The sequence below is a fragment of the Mobula hypostoma genome, chromosome 7 (assembly GCF_963921235.1).
Source record: "Mobula hypostoma chromosome 7, sMobHyp1.1, whole genome shotgun sequence".
Lineage (NCBI taxonomy): Eukaryota > Metazoa > Chordata > Chondrichthyes > Myliobatiformes > Myliobatidae > Mobula > Mobula hypostoma.
Window position 1 is genome coordinate 178,654,406 of NC_086103.1, and position 24,128 is coordinate 178,678,533.

General features: G+C 45.4%; 1 protein-coding gene across 2 annotated transcripts in view; it reads left to right on the forward strand.

Moving 5' to 3' along the window:
- Positions 1 to 5,226: 5,226 nt before the first annotated feature.
- The window catches only part of clns1a (chloride channel, nucleotide-sensitive, 1A), a 47,762-nt gene continuing 28,860 nt past the window's right edge, over positions 5,227 to 24,128 (forward strand). For both annotated transcript variants that reach the window (XM_063054633.1, XM_063054631.1), the window contains exons 1-2: positions 5,227 to 5,456; positions 23,281 to 23,417. In XM_063054633.1, coding sequence (XP_062910703.1) covers positions 5,233 to 5,456; positions 23,281 to 23,417 — 361 coding nt within the window. In that variant the 5' untranslated portion in view covers positions 5,227 to 5,232. The remainder of the gene's footprint in view (positions 5,457 to 23,280; positions 23,418 to 24,128) is intronic.

Below are 24,128 nucleotides of genomic sequence, written 5' to 3' on the forward strand. Positions count from 1 at the left end.
GACGCAGTGATCATGAAGCGCCCAGGACACGTCCTCATTACTGCCTCAGGGGAACTGGTACAGGAGCCTGAAGCACACACTCAATGTTTTAGGAACAGATTCTTCCCCTCCACCATCAGATTTCTGAAGCTACCTCACTATTTTCCTTTCTTTTTGCGGGTAGGGGATACGTCTCCACAAAAGGAGGTGTAAGGCGCTCCTTCCCTCTGCTAGCCTGCAGGTCAGCCTGGGCAAGGTGAGGTACCTGCTGAACACCTCCCCCCCCCCCATTCAGGATCATGTGAAACCATGGGAGCAGGAGACGGGTGGTCATATGAGCAGTTGGTACATATCACAAGTCCTGGTTATGCGACCACTGACTCCAGGCAGACAATCTCTGAAGAGTATTGATAATGGCTGGGGTCACCCGTCTTGTAAAGACACTGCCCAGAAGAAGACAATGGCAAACCACTTCTGTAAAAAAAACTTGCCAGGAACAGTCATAGTCACAGAAATACCGTGACCGCTCACGTCATACGACACGGCGCATAATGGTAATGACGATGATTTATTTTTATACATTTCTTATTGTAACTGCTGATAATTTTTAAGCATTGCACTGTACAAAGCAGCACATTGTGTGACATATATCAGTGGTAATAAAGCTGCTTCTGACTCTGATGAAGAAATAATCTGTTTCCGTTGCTGTTCACCGATCGATAAATATTCTCCCGCACAAAAGGGAACGCCCCTGCTCTTTATCATTCGGAATACGTATCAAATATCTGATTTGCTGCTGCTGCCAAAAGCTAGTTGTCATGGCACCCAACCTCGGGTAGGTATGCCCATGGCAATAAATTTGAACTTGAACTTATCTGAGGAAAGCAACACACACAAAATGCCGGAGGAACTCAGCAGGCCAGGCAGCATCCATGGAAAAGAGTAAACAGTCGATGTTTCAGGCTCTGACCTATCAGATCCTGATGAAGGGTCTCGGCCCAAAACATCGACTGGACTTTTTTCCATAGGTGTTGCCTGACCTGCTGAGTTCCTCCAGCATCTTGTGTGTTTTGCTTAGATTTCCAGCATCTGCAGATTTTCTCACTTCGTGTTATCTGAAGATAGATGGGACCTTGGCTTAATATTTCCAAAAGTCACACCAGAAAACAGGGGCAGGAGAAGGAGTAGGAGTAGGCCACTTGGCCCCTCAAGCCTGCCTAGGATTCAAGATGGCTGAACTAAAGTAGGCCACAATCTGTGTCACTCAATCAAAAAATTATTTACCACCACTTTAAATATTTCCAGTAAACTAGTTTCCATAACTTTCTGAGACAGAAATTCCAGATACCCGTCACTCACTGTGAGAAGAAATTTCTATGCCCCTCAGTTTTAAATAACCAGGCCATTACCTTGTAGAAATATCCCTCCATTCACACAGGAAACATTCCAACATCTTCTCTGTCATACAGGACACAAAATTCTGAAAGAACTCATGGAGGGAAATGGACCATTGACATTTCGACCAACACACACAAAATGCTAGAGGAGCTCAGCAGGCCAGGCAGCAGGTCAGTTGGAGTTGTGTAGATGGTTCAAGAACCTGATAGTTGTTAGAAAGTAGCTGTTCTTGGACCTGGTGGTGTGTAATTTCAGACTCTGTACCTCCCGAGATTAGCTGTGGGTAGATGGTATGACCTGGATGTAGGAGATGCTTGATGATAGGTGCCACCTTGTTCAGGCAGTGCCCCAAGATCTGATAGATAAATAAAAATACACAAAATGCTAGAGGAACTCAGCAGATCAGGTAGCATCTATGGAAAGGAATAAACAGTTGATGTTTTGGGCCGAAACCCTTCATCAGGACTAAAATAAATAAAACAAAATGCTGAGGGACTCCTGCTGATCGAGAAGTTATGGAGGGTCCAGAGAACCGCAGGACAAAAATTGAACAGTATTTTCCCCCCTTTCAACACAAGAGTATGACTGTGTGAGGGACCCTTTCTCTGAATCTTCTGCTTAGCCTGAAAACTTGACTTTGAGAGAAGAAGAAGAACTTTGTGAGATGTGCTCTGATCATGCACTCAAGATGAGATTTACTGACCTGCCCCGAACAAGTTCTGGATTCCTATCCTGCCATTCATAGGAAAGCAATGAATATTTTGCTGCAGTTTTCAACTTCTTACATCTGTGAGCAAGCTTTTTTCTTGCTTAACAAGCATCAAGAGCATGGATAGAAATCATCTTATTTCAGTTGAAGGTGAAACCTGTGTGTGCTTATCTCAAGTTTGACCTAGAATTGAGTATTTGTGCAGCAAAAAAACAAGCATAGGTTTCGCAAACACGAGGAAATCTGCAGATGCTGGAATTTCAAGCAACACACATCAAAGTTGCTGGTGAACGCAGCAGGCCAGGCAGCATCACTAGGAAGAGGTACAGTCGACGTTTCGGGCCGAGACCCTTCGTCAGGACTAACTGAAAGAAGAGCTAGTAAGAGATTTGAAAGTGGGAGGGGGAGATCCAAAATGATAGGAGAAGACAGGAGGGGAGGGATGGAGCCAAGAGCTGGACAGGTGATTGACAAAAGGGATATGAGAGGATCATGGGACAGGAGGCCCAGGGAGAAGGAAAAGGGGGAGGGGGGGAAACCCAGAGGATGGGCAAGGGGTATAGTCAGAGGGACAGAGAGATAAAAAGGAGAGAGAGAAAAAGAATGTCTGTGTATAAATAAATAACGGATGGGGTACGAGGGGGAGGTGGGGCATTAGCGGAAGTTAGAGAAGTCAATGTTCATGCTATCAGCTTGGAGGCTACCCAGGCGGAATATAAGGTGTTGTTCCTCCAACCTGAGTGTGGCTTCATCTTTACAGTAGAGGAGGCCGTGGATAGACATATCAGAATGGGAATGGGACGTGGAATTAAAATCTGTGGCCACTGGGAGATCCTGTTTTCTCTGGTGGACTGAGTGTAGGTGTTCAGCGAAACGATGTCTCAGTCTGTGTCGGGTCTCGCCAATATATAGAAGGCCACATCAGGAGCACCGGATGCAGTATATCACCCCAGCCGACTCACAGGTAAAGTGTCGCCTCACCTGGAAGGACTGTCTGGGGCCCTGAATGGTGGTGAGGGAGGAAGTGTAAGGGCATGTGTAGCACTTGTTCCGCTTGCAAGAAGGAAGCGGGAGATCGGTGGGGAGGGATGGGGGGAACAAATGGACAAGGGAGTTTACATTTTAATTCCACGTCCCATTCCCATTCTGATATGTCTAACCATGGCCTCCTCTACTGTAAAGATGAAGCCACACCCAGGTTGGAGGAACAACACCTTATATTCCATCTGGGTAGCCTCCAACCTGATAGCATGAACATTGACTTCTCAAACTTCCGCTAATGCCCCACCTCCCCCTCGTACCCCATCCGTTATTTATTTATTTATATACACACATTCTTTTTCTCTCTCTCTCCTTTTTCTCCCTCTGTCCCTCTGACTATACCCCTTGCCCATCCTCTGGGTTTTTTCCTCCCTCCCCCTTTTCCTTCTCCCTAGGCCTCCTGTCCCATGATCCTGTCATATCCCTTTTGCCAATCAACTTTCCAGCTCTTGGCTCCATCCCTCCCCCTCCTGTCTTCTCCTATCATCTCAGATCTCCCCCTCCCCCTCCCACTTTCAAATCTCTTACTAGCTCTTCTTTCAGTTAGTCCTGACGAAGGGTCTCGGCCCGAAACGTCGACTGTACCTCTTCCTGGAGATGCTGCCTGGCCTGCTGCGTTCACCAGCAACTTTTAAGCATAGGTTTCACATGCTAGGACTATATTTGAGCCTATGTTTCTTCAAAGTCTTGTATAAAGTTGTGTCTTAGGCTATATTTTTCTTCGTGTTGCTTTGGCTTATGGTTTTTAGTAACTTTACTATTTAACATTGTCAATAAATATTAATGTTGCAAATAAATCAATTCACAACCTTTATTTAAATTCATCACCTAAGTTACAGTGTAAGGTTGAACAAATTGGGTCTTTATTCTTTGGAACGTAGAAGGTTGAGGGGGGACGACAGAGGTATTTAAAATTATGAGGGGGATTGATAGAGTTGACGTGGATAGGCTTTTTCCATTGAGAGTGGGAGAGATTCAAACAAGAGGACATGAGTTGAGAGTTAAAGGACAAAAGTTTAGGAGTAACATGAGGGGGAACTTCTTTACTCAGAGAGTGGTATCTGTGTGGAACGAGTTTCCAGCAGAAGTGGTTGAGGTAGGTTCGATGTTGTCATTTAAAGTTAAATTGGATAGATATATGGACAGGAAAGGAATGGAGGGTTACGGGCTGAGTGCAGGTCAGTGGGACTAGGTGAGAGTAAGAGTTCGGCACGGACTAGAAGGGCCAAGATGGCCTGTTTCAATGCTGTAATTGTTATATGGTTATATGGTTAAATCTACCTAGCCTTCCTGTAGAAAAATTAAATCCCATTTTGGCTGAAGTCAGTTATTTAACAGAAATTTATTATGTTTGCCTTATGAGTTTTAAAAATTTATGAAAAGGAAAGGGATCAATTTCAAGAAACATAAGCTAAGCTTAACTACTTTTTTTTAAGAAAGGTTGGCTAATAATTAATTATCTACTCAAAAGAGCATTGACAATTATTTTTGGGTTATTATATCTACAACTTACTGATCACACTAAAGTACCATGAGCTGTAGATAAAAATTATTTCAAGGGTTCCTCCAGGGCAAAAAGGTTGAGAAAGGCTGGTCTAGACAGAGAGAAGGTATTCACATTTATCATAGTCTGAACAATTGGGGGTCATAAAATGATTATCATTATCAAATGATCCAACAGTGACAAGAACAAAACATTTTATGGTTTATGGTCTGAACAGAGAAGACAAATTTAATTGTCAAGCTCAAAGAGGAGGTGAATAGGTATCTGAAAGGGACAAAAATTGCATGGTAATGGGAGAGGAGGGCTGTGGAACGAGATTCAATACTCATTAATCTTAGTGTTCGTACGACGAGCTGTATTGACACCTCCCACCCGCTAGTATCGCTATGGTTGTCAGATTTTTGTCACTACAACAATGACTCCTCTCGGCCGTGGGCGGCGCTGTGGGGGTGAGTTGGTCTGAGTCCTCCCAGCCGTGGGTCGCGCTGTGGTGGGGAAAAATGGGATTATTGTGAGGCCTCCCGGCCGCTGGCGGCGCTGTAGTGGAGAAAATTTATGGGTTGAGACCTCCCAGCACCAGTGGCGCTACAGGTGGTGGGTGATGCCGGGATTGGTTCCGGGTCAGGCGGCACCGCATGGAGCGGTGAGGGGAGATAGAGGCAGCGCCAGTCCGAGGGCTGGGCCTGCGGGGAGAGTTGGCTGCACCATGGTTTTCCTGAAGTGTTTCCCTCCCCCGGCCGAGGGGGTGCGCCTGCAGCAGCCCGAGATCGCGGCGGTGCTGGACGGCAAGGGACTGGGCACCGGCACTCTGTATATCGCCGAGAGGTGAGGGGTTTGTGGGGTCTGTGCTTCGGCCTGCCGAGTGTTTCTGTCTTTGGGGGAAGAGTAGGGAGATGCGAGGGTGGGAGAGGGAAAGGGCTAGAGGGAGAAAGAGAAGAAAGTCATAAAGGGAGAGAGGGTGGGATGGGGGAATTGAGGGGTGGAGGAGGAGGGCGAAGGGCTGATGGGGAAAAAGGATAGGGAGGGGAAAGAGGGGGAGTGGGATGAGAGGTTAGATCAGGGGCTCCCAACCTCTATGCCATGGACCGATACCATTAAGCAAGGGGGCCGTGGAGCCCACTTTGGGAACCCCTGGGTTAGAAGAGGTAGTCGGCTGAGACATTTCTATCATAACAGATACTGCCTTGAGCCGGAGGGCTGCTGTGTTCGGGCGGGAAAGGGGCAAAAGCGAGAGGAGGAGGGGAATGTGAGCGAGGAGCAGGTACCTGGAGGAGGGGAGGGGTGAAGGTCGACTATGCACAGAGGACGCCAGTGTTACCCATTGTAGTCCTCCCTTCCAACTAGTGTGGTGCCATTCATCATTGTCAACGCAGCAGCTTTTGTAGGTGTTTGTCAATTTTGCGTCAAATTGGCGTGGCCTCTTTAAACTTGCTTTTGTTTGTCTTAAGTTTGCCACCGCTCTCGTAGTCTAGCGTTCAATTCATTTAAACTGAATTGAGTGTCTTCCAGCCAGTTCTGGTAAATGGGGACAGGAATCAGCTGTCAGCCTCTTGAGTGTTGTCTGACTAAATTACAATATAACTAAAATAGAACCAGAAGCTGGTCTATTATTACTGATGTATGTCATGAAATGTGTTGTTTTGCAGCAGGACAGAGCAAAGGCATTAAAAATTGATATTAATTACAATATCAAAAAGATAATGTAGAAGGAAGCGAAGTGGTGAGGTGTTGTCCATGGATTTATTGTCTGTTCAGAATTTTGATGAGGGAGAAGTAGCTGTTCTTAAAACATTGAGTATCTGTCCTCAGGCTCCTGTACCTCCTTCCTGGTGGTGGTAATGATAGGAGGGCATGCCCTGGGTGATGGGGTCTTAATGATAGATGACGCCGCTTTGAGTCAGTGACTTTTGACAATGTCCTCAGGGTAGGAGAGGCTAGTGCCCATGATGGAGCTGTCTGAGTCTCTACTGTTCCTCTGCAGTGGCCCTTCCATACCAGATACTGATGCAAGTAGTCAGAATATTCTCCACGGTACATCTGTAGAAAATTGGTTACTTTGCTGAATCGTTCCAATCTTTGCTAATTTGTGTGGCATCTGCGTAGCCCTCCCTGCCCCCGCCCCACCTGATCAGGGTCACGTGAAGCCGTGGGAGCAGGTGGTGGATGGTCGTATGAGCAGCTGGTGCACATCACAAGTGCTGGTTATGCGACCACTGACGCCAGGCAGACAATCTCTGAAGAGTATTGATAATGGCTGGGGTCACCCGTCTTGTAAAGACACTGTCCCAGAAGCAGGCAATGGGAAACCACTTCTGTAGAAAAATTAGCCAAGAACAATCATGGTGATGGAAGAGCATGATCGCCTACATCAGGGATCCCCAACGTTTTGCGCACCCCTGACCGGTTTAATATTGATATTCTAGCGGACCGGCCGACCGGGGGCTGGGGGGGGGCGTTCAAGTTCAACAGTGCATGACAGGGAATGAGGAAAGGTGCAGCTGACTCATATCGTTTCATATTGCCCAATCATATCGTTTCCTCGCGGCCTGGTAGCACGTACTTGCGGCCCGGTGGTTGGGGACCGCTGGCCTACATCAGACAACACAGCACATAACAGACAAATGATGATTCATAGAACAGTACAGCACAATCCAGGCCCTTCGCTCACAATGTTATGCCAACCTTCTCACCTACTCCTACATCAATCTAACCCTTCCCTCCCACATACCCATCCATTTTTCTTTCATCTATGTGCCTATCTAAGAGTTTCTTAACTGTCCCTAATGTATCTACCTCTATCACCACCCTGGCAGTGTTTTTCATACATTGACCACTCTGTGAAAACAAAAAAACTTAGCTCTGACATCCATCTGCTCCCCCATTACTTCCTCCAATTCTGCTTTCTCGTTTTGCAATTTGCCCTCAAAAAGTTTGAGTAAAATAACTAGCAACCCAGCAGCACCTCTTCCTATAGATGCTGCTTGGCCTGCTGCATTCACCAGCAACTTTGATGTATGTTGTTAGCGAAATGCTTTATAGCCGCAGTGATCAGCAATCGGGTTTCCATTCCCACCGCTGTCAGTGAAGGGTTTGACTGTTCTCCCTGTGACCGTGTGGGTGTCCTCTGGGTGCCCAGTTTCCTCGCACATTCCAAAGGTGTACGGGTTAGGAAGTTGTGGGCATGCTATGGTGGTGCAAGAAGACTCTCCTTACAAACAGCGGCAGGAATTGAACCTGGGTTTCTGATGCTGTAAATGTTACGCTAACTACACTACTGTGTCAGACTTACAAACATTCTTATGTATAAATAAGCTGCAATAATATTAAATTTTAAAATCTGATGTATATACAGGTTCAATTCTACAAACAGCAGAACTGGTTTCCCCTCCCCACTTTTAAGAAATTGTTCCTTATCAGTTTTATATACTCTTGATCAGAATCAAGTTTAATATCACTGGCATACGTCATGAAATTTGTTTTGTGGCTGCAGCACAGTGCATCACATAATTTGAAAGACTATACATTACAATAAGAAATGCATTTTAAAAATTAAATAATTAGAGCAAACAGGGAGCAAAAAGGAATTGTGAGGTAGTGTGCATGTTTTCATTGTGCATGGTAAATGGTAGGGCATTGAAGAATGCAGTAGAACAGAGGGATCTAGAAATAACAGTGCATAGTTCCCTGAAGGTGGAAGCTCATGTGGATAGGGTGGTGAAGAAAGCTTTTGATATGCTGGCCTTTATAAATCAATGCATTGAGTATAGGAGTTGGGATGTAATGTTAAAATTGTACAAGGCATTGGTGAGGCCAAATTTGGAGTATTGTGTACAGTTCTGGTTACTGAATTATAGGAAAGATGTCAACAAAACTGAGAGAGTACAGAGGAGATTTAATAGATTGTTACCTGCGTTTCAGCACCTAAGTTACAGAGAAAGGTTGAACAAGTTAGGTCTTTATTCTTTGGAGCGTAGAAGGTTGAGGGGGGACTTGATAGAGGTATTTAAAATTATGAGGAGGATAGATAGAGTTGACATGGATAGGCGTTTTCCATTGAAAGTGGGGGGAGATTCAAACAAGACATGAGTTGAGAGTTAAGGGGCAAAAGTTTAGGGGTAACACAAGGGGGAACTTCTTCACTCAGAGAGTGGTAGCTGTGTGGAACGAGCTTCCTGCAGAAGTGGTAGAGGCAGGTTTGATTTTGTCTTTTAAAAAAAAATTGGGTAGGTATATGGTCAGGAAAGGAATGGAGGGTTATGGGCTGAGTGCAGGTCGGTGGGACTAGGTGAGAGTAAGCATTCAGCATGGACTAGAAGGGCTGAGATGGCTTGTTTCCGTGCTGTAATTGTTATATGGTTATATATTGTCCATTCGGAAATCTGATAGCGGAAGGGAAGAAGCTATTCTTGAAATGTTGAGTTGTGTGTCTTCAGACTCCTGGGCCACCTCCCTGGTTGTAGCAATGAGAAGGGGACATGTCCTGGGTGATGGGGATCCTGAATGATATTCTTTTAGCTCACACTCTCTAATCCAGGCAGCACCTTGGAACCTCCTCTGCTTCCTTTCCAAAGCCTCCACATCTCTCCTATACTGGGCCAACAAGAATGAACTACAGTACTCCAGATACTGTGGAGACACGGTTGTCATAGTGATTGATTTTCTTGTGTTTTCCAACTATGGACAGGTTTTATTTACTCAGAGGGAGGTGGGTGTGTGGAATGCCTCGCCAGGGGTGGTGGTAGAATCAGATACATTAGGGACATCTCAGAGACTCTTAGAAAGATGGAGAGTTATGGACTGCGTGGGAGGGAAGTGGAATGGGTTAAAAGGTTAGTGTAGCATCCACTACATAAGTGTAAAGGAGAACAAAGTAATTATTACTCCAGATTTGATGCAGCACAAAAAAACAAGATGAAGAACACGATAAATATAAATCTGTAAGTGACTATGGTAGCAGTGAGTGAGGTGCTATTACAACTTGGGACATTGGGGTTTAGGATCCAGTTCTGCTTCTGTGTGTAAGAAATTTGTACACCCTTCCCATGAGTATGTGAGTTTCCTCCGGGTGCTCTGGTTTCCTCCCACAGTCCAAAGACGTACCGGTTAGTAGATTAATTGGTTAATATAAATTGTGCTGTGATTGGGCTAGCGTTAAGTGGGTGGGTTGCTGGTTAGTGTGGCTCGTTCGGCCAGAAGGGGTTGTTCTGCACGATGTCTCGAAGGTCGCTTATATACATTGATTGTATGTCTATAAAGTGATGCTAGACACGAGTGTCTGTTCATCAGGTGAAAGGGTGGGTTAGTGGGTGGAGGTGTTGATCAGCCTTGCTGCTTATGGGAAGTAACTGTTTTTGAGTCTGGTGGTCCTGGCCCAGATGCTGCCTGATTGATCCCCCTGGCCCTCCGAGTGTAGTTTGTGTATTTCTGGCAGCTCAATGCCAGAGAGCATTTTCCCACTATGAGGCGGGGGAGCAGGTTCATGCTTTGCTGCTGGAATCTGTGCTGACTATATAGTTCGTTAACAATAGCCCCAATGTGCAGGAGAAAATGGGCGATTGTTTAACTTTAAATGTTGTATTTCCATTCTGCTGGGCAGCCTGGAGATGGTGTAACTCCAGTAAATGGTCCTGCCTTCCGATTTAAGATTTAATGATTAGCTTTATTTGTCACATGTACATCAAAACATTAGCTGTTACCACACCAGTGACCTGAGTTCAATTCCTGCCACTGCCTATAAGGAGTTTCCCTTGTGCACGTGGGTTTCCTCCAGCTGCTCTGGTTTCCTCCCACATTCCAAAAACATGTTGGTTTGTAGGTTAAGTGGTCAATGTGAATTGGCCTGTAATTAGGCTAGGGTTAAACCAGTGGGATGTTGGGTGGTGTGGCTTGAAGGGCCGAAAGGGTCTGGTCCACCCTCGATCGCCAAATAAAAATAAAATTAACAAACGTTGAAAATGCAAATAACTAGTGTAACTCCTTGGTAAAGATTTCACAGCTAACAGTGTTCGGGTTATTGTTAGAGATGAGGGGTGCTTAGGAATGTGGGCCATCCAATCGGGAGAGAAGGCTGGGGGGTGGGTTTGTGCCAGACACCGGTGGGAGTTTTTGTCTTGTTTCGGCGGGAGGTGGAGAGAGAAGATGCTAGAGAGACCTGGTTGTAGGATTTGATCCGGTGGGGACCGTGATTTGATGCAGCCCAGGTGCGGAAGTTATTGGAGATCAGTGAATATGGCTTTTGGAAGATTTGAGCTCCGACCTGTGCACATTTGACTGTTTCATTATAATGGGCACTTTTTGTTATTCACAAAAGCCGGGGCTTAGGTGGGTGAGACATTTCACAGATTTGGCAGGACCGGAGTACGTATACCCTAGACGTACAAAGCCGGAGAGCAGTTGGTTTCCAGTGCTGAGTTGGGAGATTGCCAGTGTGGGCTAATGAGCCGTTTCTGGAGATGCACAGGAAGAAAGGGGGTTTCACTAGTAAATAAACTCCACCAGGGTGGATCCAAGCCCGGCTACAAAAGGCGAGGGGTTAGGTGTGGAGATGCAGCCTCGTCCCATCAAACCCCAGAGCTACAGAAATGCCAACAGAAGCTCCAAAGACCTCATCCCTGGGTCTCAGCAGATGGTGGACAACTTGAAAGACTGGTCTAGAGCAGAGGACTGTGGTGAGCTGCTGTCGGTGGCCTATGTCCCAGTAGGAGCGGTGCTCTGAAGACAGGCATTCCCAATCTTCTTTATGCCATTTTTCTTTTCTTTTCTTCTCTCCCCCCCCAACCCCCACAGCGTTCCTCCAGCAGATTGTGGGCTGCTGAGGGAAGCTGGATTAACAATAACTAAGTGGGAAAATAAGCTGGTCTGCCATCTCCTCGAATACCACCTGGCATCTGCTCAGTATGTGCTCCTGAAGGCAGGGGTTCCCAACCTGGAGTTCACGGACCCCTTGCTTAATAGTGTTGGTCCATGGCATAACAAAGGCTGGGAATACCTGCTCTATTCTGCGACTGTGCCCTCTGGTTTTAGTCTTGCCCACTATCCTTCCTCATTCACCTCATTAGGTTAGATCTATGCTCAATGGCCACTTTATTAGGTACACCTGTGTACTTGCTCATTCATGCAAATATCTAATCAGCCAATCATGTAGCAGCAACTCCATGCATAAAAGCATGCAGACGTGGTCAAGAGGTTCAGTTGTTATTCAGATCAAATATCAGTTGGGGAACAAATGTGATCTAAGTAACTTTGCCCGTGCAATGATTGCTGGTGCCAGACGGGGTGGCTTGAGTATCTCAGAAATTGCTGATCTCCTGGGAATTTTATGCTCAACAGTCTCCTGAGTGTGCAGAGAATGGTGTGGAAAAACAAAAAAATCCAGTGAGCAGCATTTCTGTGGGTGATAACTCCTTGTTTATGGGAGAGGTTAGAGGAGAATGCCAGACTGGTACAAGCTGACAGGAAGGTGACAGTAACTCAAATTACCACTTGATACAACAGTGATGTAGAGAAGAGTGTCTCTGGATGCACAACACGTTGAACCTTGGGGTGGATGGGCTACAGCAGCAGAAGATCACACTGGGCTTCACTCCTGTACCTGATAATGTGGCCACTGAGTGTATCTCCGGTTGAGAGACAGGCAGTGAATGGAATTACCAGAGATACTCACATCCCATGACTAATTGATAGATTAATTAATTGCCTGCTGCTGGCTGTTTTCGAAAATGGCAGAGATTACCCATCTCTGATTCATTTCACAGTCCATACAACGTAGGCAGAATGGCCTCTGCTGTGCCAGGTAACCAAAATCCTGTCACGATTTTCTCCAAGTCTGCAGATCATTGCAAGGATGGTAGCATTAAAAATGCACTAGCCTAGCCTTTGAAAGCCCTCCTACCACTGAGCACGTTTACACGAGTGTTTTCGCAGGAAATCACAATCCATCATCAGGGACCCCCACCACCCAGGCCATGCTGTCTTCCCACTGCTGCCATCAGGAAGAAGGTACAGGAGCCTTGGGTCCCACACCACCAGGTTCAGGAAAAGTTATCACCCTTCAACTATCAGTCTCCTGAACCAGCGTGGATAACTTCACTCACCTCAACACTGAACTGATTCCATGGCTTTCAGACTCGCTTTCAAGAACTCCGCAACTCATGTTATCGGCATTTATTACTTATTATTATTATTATTATTTTATGTTTCTTATGTAGTTGCACAGCTTGATGTCTGTTTGCACATTGGCTGTCTGTCTTTTGTGTGCAGCTTTTCATTGATTCTGTTGTGTTTCTTTGTATTTGCTGTGCATGTCTGATGAATCTCAGTGCAGCCTATGGAGACGGATATGAACTTTGATAATAAATTTACTTCGTATATGGGGATTCCTGCTTGCCATTCAGTTGACTTTGCATAAAAGTTTGGCCAGAATGAGATAGTACTGCCAGTGGGAATTGAATTGTTCCCACACATCGGGAAGCAGCAGTATAATAGATCAAGCTATTTGCTGTGCTGCCGGTGATGACAAGGAGTTTAAAGCAGTTAGAAGCTGTAAGTCATCCATAACCCACACAAAATGGTTTATTGGAATGCTTGGTAGTTCATCAGTGAGTTAAATTATTCCTTGAGTGTAGGTATGTGGTGGAGAGTGGGGGAGTCAATGGAAACATAGGAAGAATAAAATATTACTTGGAGTGAAAGACCCCTCCCACAACCCCCCCCCCAATCCAGGCTGCGTTCTCTTCTTGCTACCACCAACCAGCAGGAGGCATGGAAGCCTTGGGTCTCACAGCACCATGCAGCACATTCAGGAGCAGTTATTACCCTTGAACCGGCGTGGGTAGCTTCACTTACCACGCTGAACTGAGTCTACAAGCTATGGATTCACTTTCAAGGACTCGTTACTGCTCCTGTTCTCAGTACACCCTATCCTCCTTATATACGGGGGATACGTTCCTCGCAGTCAACACATAGTATGGAAAATGCATAATGTGAATAATTATTTAAATGGAGAAAATAGAGATGTGTTCTGGAGGGCTTCCCAAATATGATTTATCTGTAATTTATTCACATTTTCATACCAATACGACACAAAAGCAGTACCACAAGGCAACGCCATCTGTGCCAAGTGTTCCGCAGCCTTAAAAAAATTCTGCCAGGGGCTTCATCTGGTTTAGTGAATGGCAAACTAAGAGAAGCTTCATCTTACAGTCTCCTTCGGCATTGGAACACATAAGCAGAGTCAACCTATCCTTTGCTGCCTTGAAACCTGACGCAGTCTTTTCATCCTTAGTTATGTAAGTGCGTTTCGGCATACGCTTCCAAAAAAGCCCGGTCTCGTCTGCATTAAACACCTGCTTGGGTGTGATGCCTAACTCAGCTATCACAGCCCACAACTGCACAGGATAACATTCAGCAGTTTCGTGGTCAGCACTGGCTTACTCACCACGCACAGCTAAGTTGTGAAGTTTGTGACGATTAACAAACTTAGAAAACCCTCCCCTACTTGCATTAAAGCTCACAATATCACTTGACACTCCCTCACTAGCCTCTGAACAAAGGCGACCATAAATTTCCAAAGCTTTCACACGAAGATGATCGGAGCTGAGTGTTGTTTTTTTTTCTTTGTTTCGTGCTCAATGTACAAACTCAACATTTTCTCCATTTTTGTCATAATCGGGTTATGCACTTTGGTAACATTCTTTGAAGACACTTGTGATGAATTAATCGATTCACTTTTCATTTTCTCAGCATTTTTCTGTATGTTTCTGATCGTGGACTCACCCAGGCCAAAGTAGCGTCCCAGAGCTGTGTTACCTTCACCTGACGCGGCCCTGTTTATAATTTCCAACTTTTTTTCCAAGTGTTAAAGCTATTCTCTGCTGCTTGGCTGATGGCCCAGGACTTGACATAGAACGCTTCGGAGGCATTGTTAAATATTTCAAGCACAAAATCAGTGCACCGGAGATAATAACAACAAAAGTTTGAGAACACAAGATTGCACATCCACAAACTGTCAAAACCAATGCGAGACTGGTGGGAGTGAGACTGGGGCGTGCGCACGTGAGTTGTATTGGCGGGAAAGAGGTGCTTCTCATCCCAACAGCCTCATATAACTGTGAGTTTTGGACGCATGTAAGGAGAAGTTGGTAGAAATAGGTTTGACGCATAACTGTGAATCTGCATTGTCGGAAGACGCATATAATGAGGATAGGGTTTATGTTTATTTGCACAGTTTGTTTTTGCACAATGGTTGTTTGTTAGTCTTTGTTTATGTATAACTTCAAAGTAAATTTATGATCAAACTATGTACATGTTACCGTATAGTACTCAAGATTTATTTTCTTCGGGTAAATACAGAGAAACACAGTAGAATCAATGAGAAACCACACACAACAGAGACAAACAACCAATTTGCATAAGACAAACTGCCTTACAAACAAACATATAACATTGTGAACAAGAGTCGTTAAAAGTGAGTCCGTAGGTCATGGACTCAGTTCACTGTTGAGGTGAGTGAAGTTATTCACGCCGGTTCAGGACCCTGATAGTTGAACAACTATTCCTGAACCTGGTGGTGTGGGGCCTAACACTCCTGTACCTCCTTCCCAATGGGAGCGGTGAGAAGAGAGCGTGGTCTTAATGATGGATGGTGCTTTCCTGCAACAGCACTCCTTGTAGAAGTGCTCAATGGTGAAGAGGGCTTATAGAACATAGAAATCTATAGCACATTACCGGTCCTTCGGCCCACAAAGTTGTGCTGACCATGTAACCTACTCTAGAACTGCCTAGAACTGCCTTTCGCATAGCCCCCTATTTTTCTAAGCTCCATGTACAAAAGACCCTATTGTATCCACCTCTACCGCTATCACTGGCAGTGCATTCCACGTACCCACCACTCTCTGTGTGAAAAGCTTACCTCTGACATCCTCCTTGTACCTACTTCCAAGCACCTTAAAACGATGCCCCCTCGTGTTAGCCATTTCAGCCCTGGGAAAAAGCCTCTGGCTTTCCACACGATCAATGCCCCTCATCATCTTATACAGCTCTATTGGGTCACCTCTCATCCGCCATCACTCGAAGGAGAAAAGGCCAAGTTCACTTGTGATGGACTGGTCTATGTTCACTACGTTTTGTAGGCTTTTAAAATTCAATTTTACTTCTTTTCCCTGTAAATATCTGCAAGAAAAGAAATTTCAAGGCAGTATATGGTTACATATATGTACTTTGATAATAAATTTGCTTTGAATTTTGAACAAAGGTGTTGGTGCTAGTGATAATCTTATATAAGTCATAATCCTATCAGTCTTCTCTCTGTCATTCTGTGACTCTGCTTGTCCTTGTTGAAGGAAATTCTCTCCATCTTAGGTAGCCCTCTCTTATTCTGGTATTTCCCCAACATCCAGGAATGATATTACCATACCCCCAATGTCCTTTAGTGGCTGTGTCTTCTATCATTTGGGTTCCAAGCTCTGGATTTGCCTCACTGCCTTCATACTTCTCTCTGCTTAAAACCTGCCTCTGACTTCTGGGCGTCTTGCTGAGTGTTCCCATAGAATTGGCTCTTGAGTGATGCTTAATTCGAGTAGATTTATTTGTCACGTACTGTATAACTAAACATAGAGTGAAATACGTTCTTTGCATTAACAACCAACACAGTCTGAGGATGTGATGGGGGCAGCCCACAAGTGTTACCTCATATTCCAGTGTCAATGTAGCATGCCCAGAATGTTCAGCAGAACAACACAGAACACAACAGCAAAGCAAATGTCTTTCTATCCTCTTCCGCCATTGAAAATTGCCAACCCTTGTCCTCAAGTCTTCCTGCCTGCAGTTCTTGGCCCTGGGGATCACAGGTCTTCCTCCTCAGCACCTGCTGACCTGACCTTGGGCCCCTGGATCTGTCCCGTACAGACGTCTGACCTTGTACCTGCCCCGGTGGGGGGGGGGGTAGGTGCATGAGGTCACTGGCCCTCATCAAGATGTGTATAAAAAGAAATTGTTGTCTTTGAAGCCTGAAATGTGGAAATGTGAGGGCCTTACGCAAAAATCCTTCCTAAGGTGAGAAGGGGAGAAGACAGCAGGCCTGAATCTTTTGGTTGCTCCAAGAAAGAGACAAGTACTGGGTCAATTGTCTGCCTATTCTTGCTGATTTTTGCAATATGCACCAAGTGTGCCATATTGATTCTCATTGTTTGATGCTTTAAGAAATATTGATAATTGTTCAGCGTTCATTTTAAGAAAATTAGAATATAAAAGTAAGGATGTAATGCTGAGGATTTATAAGGCATTGGTCAGACCGCACCTGGTGCATTGTGAGCAGTTTTGGGCCCCTTATTTAAGAAGGATTGTGCCTGCAAGGTCCAGTGGAAGTTTATGAGAATGATCCCAGGAATGAAACGGCTAAAGCAGGAGGTGCCTTTGATGGCTTTGGTCCTGTACACACTGTACTAGAGTGTAGAAGAATGGGGGGGAGATCTCATTGAAAACTATCCAATATTGAAAGGCCTAGATACAGTGGAAGCAGAGAGGATGTTTCCTATAGTGGGTGAGTCCAGGCGCAGCCTCAGAATACAAGGGCATCCCTTTAGAAGAGAGATCAGAAGGAATTTCTTTAGCCAGAGGCTGGTAAATCTGTGGAATTGATTGTCACAGGCGGTTATAGAGGCAATCGAACTCTACCAGTGCAGTAGAAAATTGGAGGGAAATTTTCATTCTAAAGACGGAATTTTTACACGCCATGACTCAGCTGCTGGCCTGCGGCTTTGTTGTAAGTGTTGCAAAATGTGAATTGTGCAGGTTAGAAGTGAATTGTATTGTGAAGTTTTCATGTAGTTTGCAGTTTTCTAGTTTAGGTTATAATGCCATTCTTATGCAACAATGGACTCACAAAGAAGTTTGTCTTGACAATGGGCTTTACATGACTGGTGATCCAAGCTGTCCTATTTCATTGTGCCTAGTCTGTGGCAAACAATTTACAAGTGCAGCAATGGCTCCAGCTAAATTGAGAAGACACTTGACTACAAAACACAGCCATATGACACGTAAAAGTGCTCATTATTTTAAACGGCTATTGGAATCTCAAAACAAACAGTTAGTAAAGTCACTGTCAGTAGAAGGGTTCTGGAGACAAGTTATTTAGTAGCAGAGCTTATTAACCAGAAAAGGAAAAGTCACACAGTTGGTGAGAACCTAGTGATGCTAGGTGGGTAAAATGGTAGGGCAAGATGCAATATGAGAAATTGAACAGGTTTCACTCTCAGACAGTAAGATAAATCAACGTATTGATGACATGTCACATGATGCTGAAGAGTTATTTGTGATAAACTGAAAAACAACAGCTTCTCTATCCAGGTTGATGAGTCAACAGACTTCACCAATAAATGTCATGTTGTAGCATTTGAAAGGTTTGTAAATGATGGTGAAATTAAAGAAAACTTTTTTTCTGTTGCAAAGAGCTGCCCGAAACAAGCAAAGGCTAAGATATATTTGATGTTTGGTCTTCATAGCTGGAAACAAAGGAATGTCTTGGAAGGACTGTGTTGGCACCTGTACTGATGGTCCCATCAAAAGTTGACTCCATGAGAGGTTTTCTTTCTCTTGTAAAAACAGAAAGAAAATCCTGATATTGTGACAACAAATGTTGTAAATAGCATTAAATCAACTTACAAACTTTACTGAAATTAAATCTACCAAGCCTTCCTTTAGAAAAATTAAATCCCATTTTGGCTTAAGCCAGTTATTTAACAGAAATTCATTATGTTTGCCTTATGAGTTTTGAAAATTTATGAAAGGGAAGAGAAGAAGGATGCTTATGTGAGAATGCTGTTCTTGGACTGCAGTTCAGCATTCAACACCATCATTCCATCCAGGCATGACAAGAAACTCAGAGACCTTGGCCTTGACCCTGCCTTGCGCAGCTGGATTCTGGACTTCCTGTCAGATTGCCAGCAGGTGGTAAGAGTGGGCTCCCTCACCTCCACCTCTCTGACTCTCAACACAGGAGCCCCTCAGGGGTATGTACTAAGTCCTCCTCCTTTACTCCCCATATACCCATGACTGTGTCGCCACCCACAGCTCTAATCTGTTAATTAAATTTGCTGACAACACTACATTATCTCAAACAATAACAAGGTGGCCTACAGAGAAGAAATCACTCTCTGACACAGTGGTGACACGAAAACAACCTCTTCCTCAATGTTGCAAAAACAAAGGAGCTGGTTGTGGATTACTGGAGTAAGGGAGACTGTCTAACCCCTATTGACACTGCAACCACAATCTATTCCAGCTGCTACCATCTGGGAAATGGTACTGCAGCATAAAAGCCAGGACCAACAGGCTCCGGGACAGCTTCTTCCACCAGGCCATCAGACTGTTTAATTCACACTGATTCGATGTTACATTGACTGTTCTATTTATTATAAATTACAATGATTGCATACTTAGAGATGTAACGTAAAGATTCAATTTAATTCAGTCGAAAAGAGATTAAGTTCAAGAAAGGTAAGCTAAGCTTAACTGCCTCTTTTTTTCAAGAAAGGTTGGCTAAAACTTCATTCTCTACTCAAAAGAACATTGACAATTATGTTTGGATTATTATTTCTACAACTTATTGATCATGCTAACATACCGTGTGCTGTAGATATAATAATTTTTACGCGGAGTTCCCTGAGATCTGAAAATTATTTCAAGGGTTCCTCCACGGCAAAAAAGGTTGACAAAGGCTGGCACGAGGAAATCTGCAGATGCTGGAATTTCAAGCAACACACATAACAGTTGCTGGTGAACACAGCAGGCCAGGCGGCATCTCTAGAAAGAGGTACAGTCGACGTTTTGGGCCGAGACCCTTCGTCAGGACTAACTGAAGGAAGAGCTAGTAAGAGATTTGAAAGGGGGAGGGGGAGATCCAAAATGATAGGAGAAGACAGGAGGGGGAGGGATGGAGCCAAGAGCTGGACAGGTGATTGGCAAAAGGGATATGAGACGATCATGGGACAGGAGGCCCAGGGAGAAAGAAAAGAGGGAGGGGGGAAAAACCCAGAGGATGGGCAAGGGGTATAGTCAGAAGGACAGAGGGAGAATGTGTGTATAAATAAATAACGGATGGGGTATGAGGGGGATGGGGGGCATTTCCCTCTGTCCCTCTCACTATACCCCTTGCCCATCCTCTGGGCTTCCCCCCCCCCTTTTCTTTCTGCCTAGGCCTCCTGTCTCATGATCCTCTCATATCCCTTTTGCCAATCAACTTTCCAGCTCTTGGCTCCATCCCTACCCCTTTTCTATCATTTTGAATCTCCCCCTCCCCCTCCCACTTTCAAATCTCTTACTATCTCTTCTTTCAGTTAGTCCTGATGAAGGGTCTCGGCCCGAAACGTCAACTGTACCTCTTCCTAGAGATGCTGCCTGGCCTGCTGCGTTCACCAGCAATTTTTATGTGTGTTGCTTGACAAAGGCTGGTCTAGAATATCTGCTATGTCTTGTAGTCTGCTATTTCCAAACAGCAGCTTCTTCGTGCAGAGTGTTGTGTGTACAAGGATTGAGCCGACAAAGGAAGCAGTTGAGACATGCACATTAACAGCATTTAGACAACACCATAGATAGGAAACGCCTGAGGGATATGGGACAAACATGAACATATGGGCAAAAACAACAGGAATTCTGCAGATGCTGGAAATTCAAGCAACATACATCAAAGTTGCTGGTGAACGCAGCAGGCCAGGCAGCATCTATAAGAAGAGGCGCAGTCGACGTTTCAGGCCGAGACCCTTCGTCAGGACTAACTGAAGGAAGAGTGAGTAAGGGATTTGAAAGCTGGAGGGGGAGGGGGAGATGCAAAATGATAGGAGAAGACAGGAGGGGGAGGGATAGAGCCGAGAGCTGGACAGGTGATAGGCAAAAGGGGATACGAGAGGATCATGAGACAGGAGGTCCGGGAAGAAAGACAGGGGGGGGGTGACCCAGAGGATGGGCAAGAGGTATATTCAGAGGGACAGAGGGAGAAAAAGGAGAGTGAGAGAAAGAATGTGTGCATAAAAATGAGTAACAGATGGGGTACGAGGGGGAGGTGGGGCCTTAGCGGAAGTTAGAGAAGTCGATGTTCATGCCATCAGGTTGGAGGCTACCCAGACGGAATACAAGGTGTTGTTCCTCCAACCTGAGTGTGGCTTCATCTTTACAGTAGAGGAGGCCGTGGATAGACATGTCAGAATGGGAATGGGATGTGGAATTGAAATGTGTGGCCACTGGGAGATCCTGCTTTCTCTGGCGGACAGAGCGTAGGTGTTCAGCAAAGCGGTCTCCCAGTCTGCGTCGGGTCTCACCAATATATAAAAGGCCACATCGGGAGCACCGGCCGCAGTATATCACCCCAGTCGACTCACAGGTGAAGTGATGCCTCACCTGGAAGGACTGTTTGGGGCCCTGAATGGTGGTAAGGGAGGAAGTGTAAGGGCATGTGTAGCACTTGTTCCGCTTACACGGATAAGTGCCAGGAGGGAGATCAGTGGGGAGGGATGGGGGGGACGAATGGACAAGGGAGTTGTGTAGGGAGCGATCCCTGCGGAATGCAGAGAGAGGGGGGGAGGGAAAGATGTGCTTAGTGGTGGGATCCCGTTGGAGGTGGCGGAAGTTACGGAGAATAATATGTTGGACCCGGAGGCTGGTGGGGTGGTAGGTGAGGACCAGGGGAACCCTATTCCTAGTGGGGTGGTGGGAGGATGGAGTGAGAGCAGATGTACGTGAAATGGGGGAGATGCGTTTAAGAGCAGAGTTGATAGTGGAGGAAGGGAAGCCCCTTTCTTTAAAAAATGAAGACATCTCCCTCGTCCTAGAATGAAAAGTCTCATCCTGAGAGCAGATGCGGCGGAGACGGAGGAATTGCGAGAAGGGGATGGCGTTTTTGCAAGAGACAGGGTGAGAAGAGGAATAGTCCAGATAGCTGTGAGAGTCAGTAGGCTTATAGTAGACATCAGTGGATAAGCTGTCTCCAGAGACAGAGACAGAAAGATCTAGAAAGGGGAGAGAGGTGTCGGAAATGGACCAGGTAAACTTGAGGGCAGGGTGAAAGGGTAAACACATGCCCTTACACTTCCTCCCTTACCAGCATTCAGGGCCCCAAACAGTCCTTCCAGGTGAGGCATCACTTCACCTGTGAGTCGACTGGGGTGATATACTGCGGCCGGTGCTCCCGATGTGGCCTTTTATATATTGGTGAGACCCGACGCAGACTGGGAGACCGCTTTGCTGAACATCTACGCTCTGTCCGCCAGAGAAAGCAGGATCTCCCAGTGGCCACACATTTCAATTCCACATCCCATTCCCATTCTGACATGTCTATCCACGGCCTCCTCTACTGTAAAGATGAAGCCACACTCAGGTTGGAGGAACAACACCTTGTATTCCGTCTGGGTAGCCTCCAACCTGATGGCATGAACATCGACTTCTCTAACTTCCGCTAAGGCCCCACCTCCCCCTCGTACCCCATCTGTTACTCATTTTTATGCACACATTCTTTCTCTCACTCTCCTTTTTCTCCCTCTGTCCCTCTGAATATACCTCTTGCCCATCCTCTGGGTCACCCCCCCCCCCGTCTTTCTTCCCGGACCTCCTGTCCCATGATCCTCTCGTATCCCCTTTTGCCAATCACCTGTCCAGCTCTCGGCTCTATCCCTCCCCCTCCTGTCTTCTCCTATCATTTTGCATCTCCCCCTCCCCCTCCAGCTTTCAAATCCCTTACTCACTCTTCCTTCAGTTAGTCCTGACGAAGAGTCTCGGCCTGAAACATCGACTGAACATATGGGCATTTTGTTTGGCATGGACCAGTTGGGTTGGAAGGCCTGTTTCCATGGAAAAGAATGGTTGGAATTCCAGAATGTGATCCCGGAGTCCTGGTTGGTGGAGAGCTTGATTTGCACCGGGAATGGTTCTCTGGTACTTCCTGGTACCTAACTGACTATCTGCAGTGTCAGGTAGTTTCAGAACAGGCTCCTCCATCCTGATCAAAAAGGCGCAACAGTGCCTTTATTTCCTGCGGAGCATGAAGAAAGCTCACCTCTGTCCCAGGATACTGATGGACTTTTACCGCTGTACCATTGAGAGCATACTCACCAACTGCATCTCAGTGTGGTATGGCAATTGTCCCGTATCGGACTGCAAAGCACTCCAGCGTGTGGTGAAAACTTCCCAGTGGATTATCGGCACCCAATTGCCCACCAATGAGAACATCTACCATAAACGCTGCCTGGGCAGGGCGAAAAGCATTATCAGGGATGCATCTCACCCTAACCATGGACTTTTTACTCTCCTCTCATCCGGTAGGTGCTACAGGAGCCTCCGCTCCTGCACCAGCAGGCACAGGAAGAGCTTCTTCCCTGAGGCTGTGACACTGCTGAACCTCTCATCACAGCGCTAAGCAGTATTGCATCCATATTGTACTGTCTCAGTACTTTTATATTTGTGTGCTGTAGCACTTTTTTATTCACAGTTAGTTTGTAAATGACACTATTCTTTGCATTTCTGGTCAGATGCTAAATGCATTTCATTGGCTTTGTATCTGTACTCGGCACAATGACAATAAAGTTTAATCTAATCTCATTATTTTTAAAGAACTGTTTGCGGGAGTTTTATTAATTCAGATTTTCGTCCTGTTTTTGTTTTCCAGTCGACTGTCTTGGTTTGATGGATCTGGCATGGGATTCTCCTTGGAATATCCATCCATCAGTCTGCATGCTGTGTCCCGGGACGTGACGGTTTATCCCCAGGAGCACCTGTATGTGATGGTGAATGCCAAGCTGGGGGGTGAGTATGTGCCTTTCTTATCTTTTAATAATGAAGCCAGGCGGAGTAGGAGGTCTCCTGCTTTATCTCTCCTCTTCTACATACAGTGGATTCTGGTTAACTGGGACATAGCGGGTCCAGAACATTTTGGCATAATTAAGCAGCTGTCCCAATTAGCCAAAGCTTCGTGGAAATAGTTTAAAAAGTATAAAAAAGACAAACTACAATTAAACTGAGTAACAAATTGCGTATTTAATAAAATACAGAAGAAATTAGAACATTACCAATACTATCACAGCAATATAAAACTGCATATTAGTTCCTGGTAGTTATCGATAAAAGAATTCATCCAGTGCATGCTGCTGTGTTCTTTTAATTGACTAAATGAACAAAATCAGTGCAAACATCTAGTGCAGATAATGGGCTGCCTTCCTTGCCTTCCTGCAACAAATAGTGTCAAAACAAAAAAGCACAATAATCAAAAATCACTGCTTTTTGAATCTGCATCCATCAGCCCAAATGGATAACATAACACAAAGCACACACAACTTGAGTTATTTACGAACTGTTCCTTCTAAGCATGGTGTAGTGCCTAATGGCCACAACTCATCCTAATTAGCAACTGTTCCTTTTCCAATCAAGCATCACAATGTTCCAAATAAAAAAGAATCCCTACTCTTTTCTCAATTAGTTTTTTTGTTCTTTAAGACTTGTCCCAAGAAAGCAGTTGCC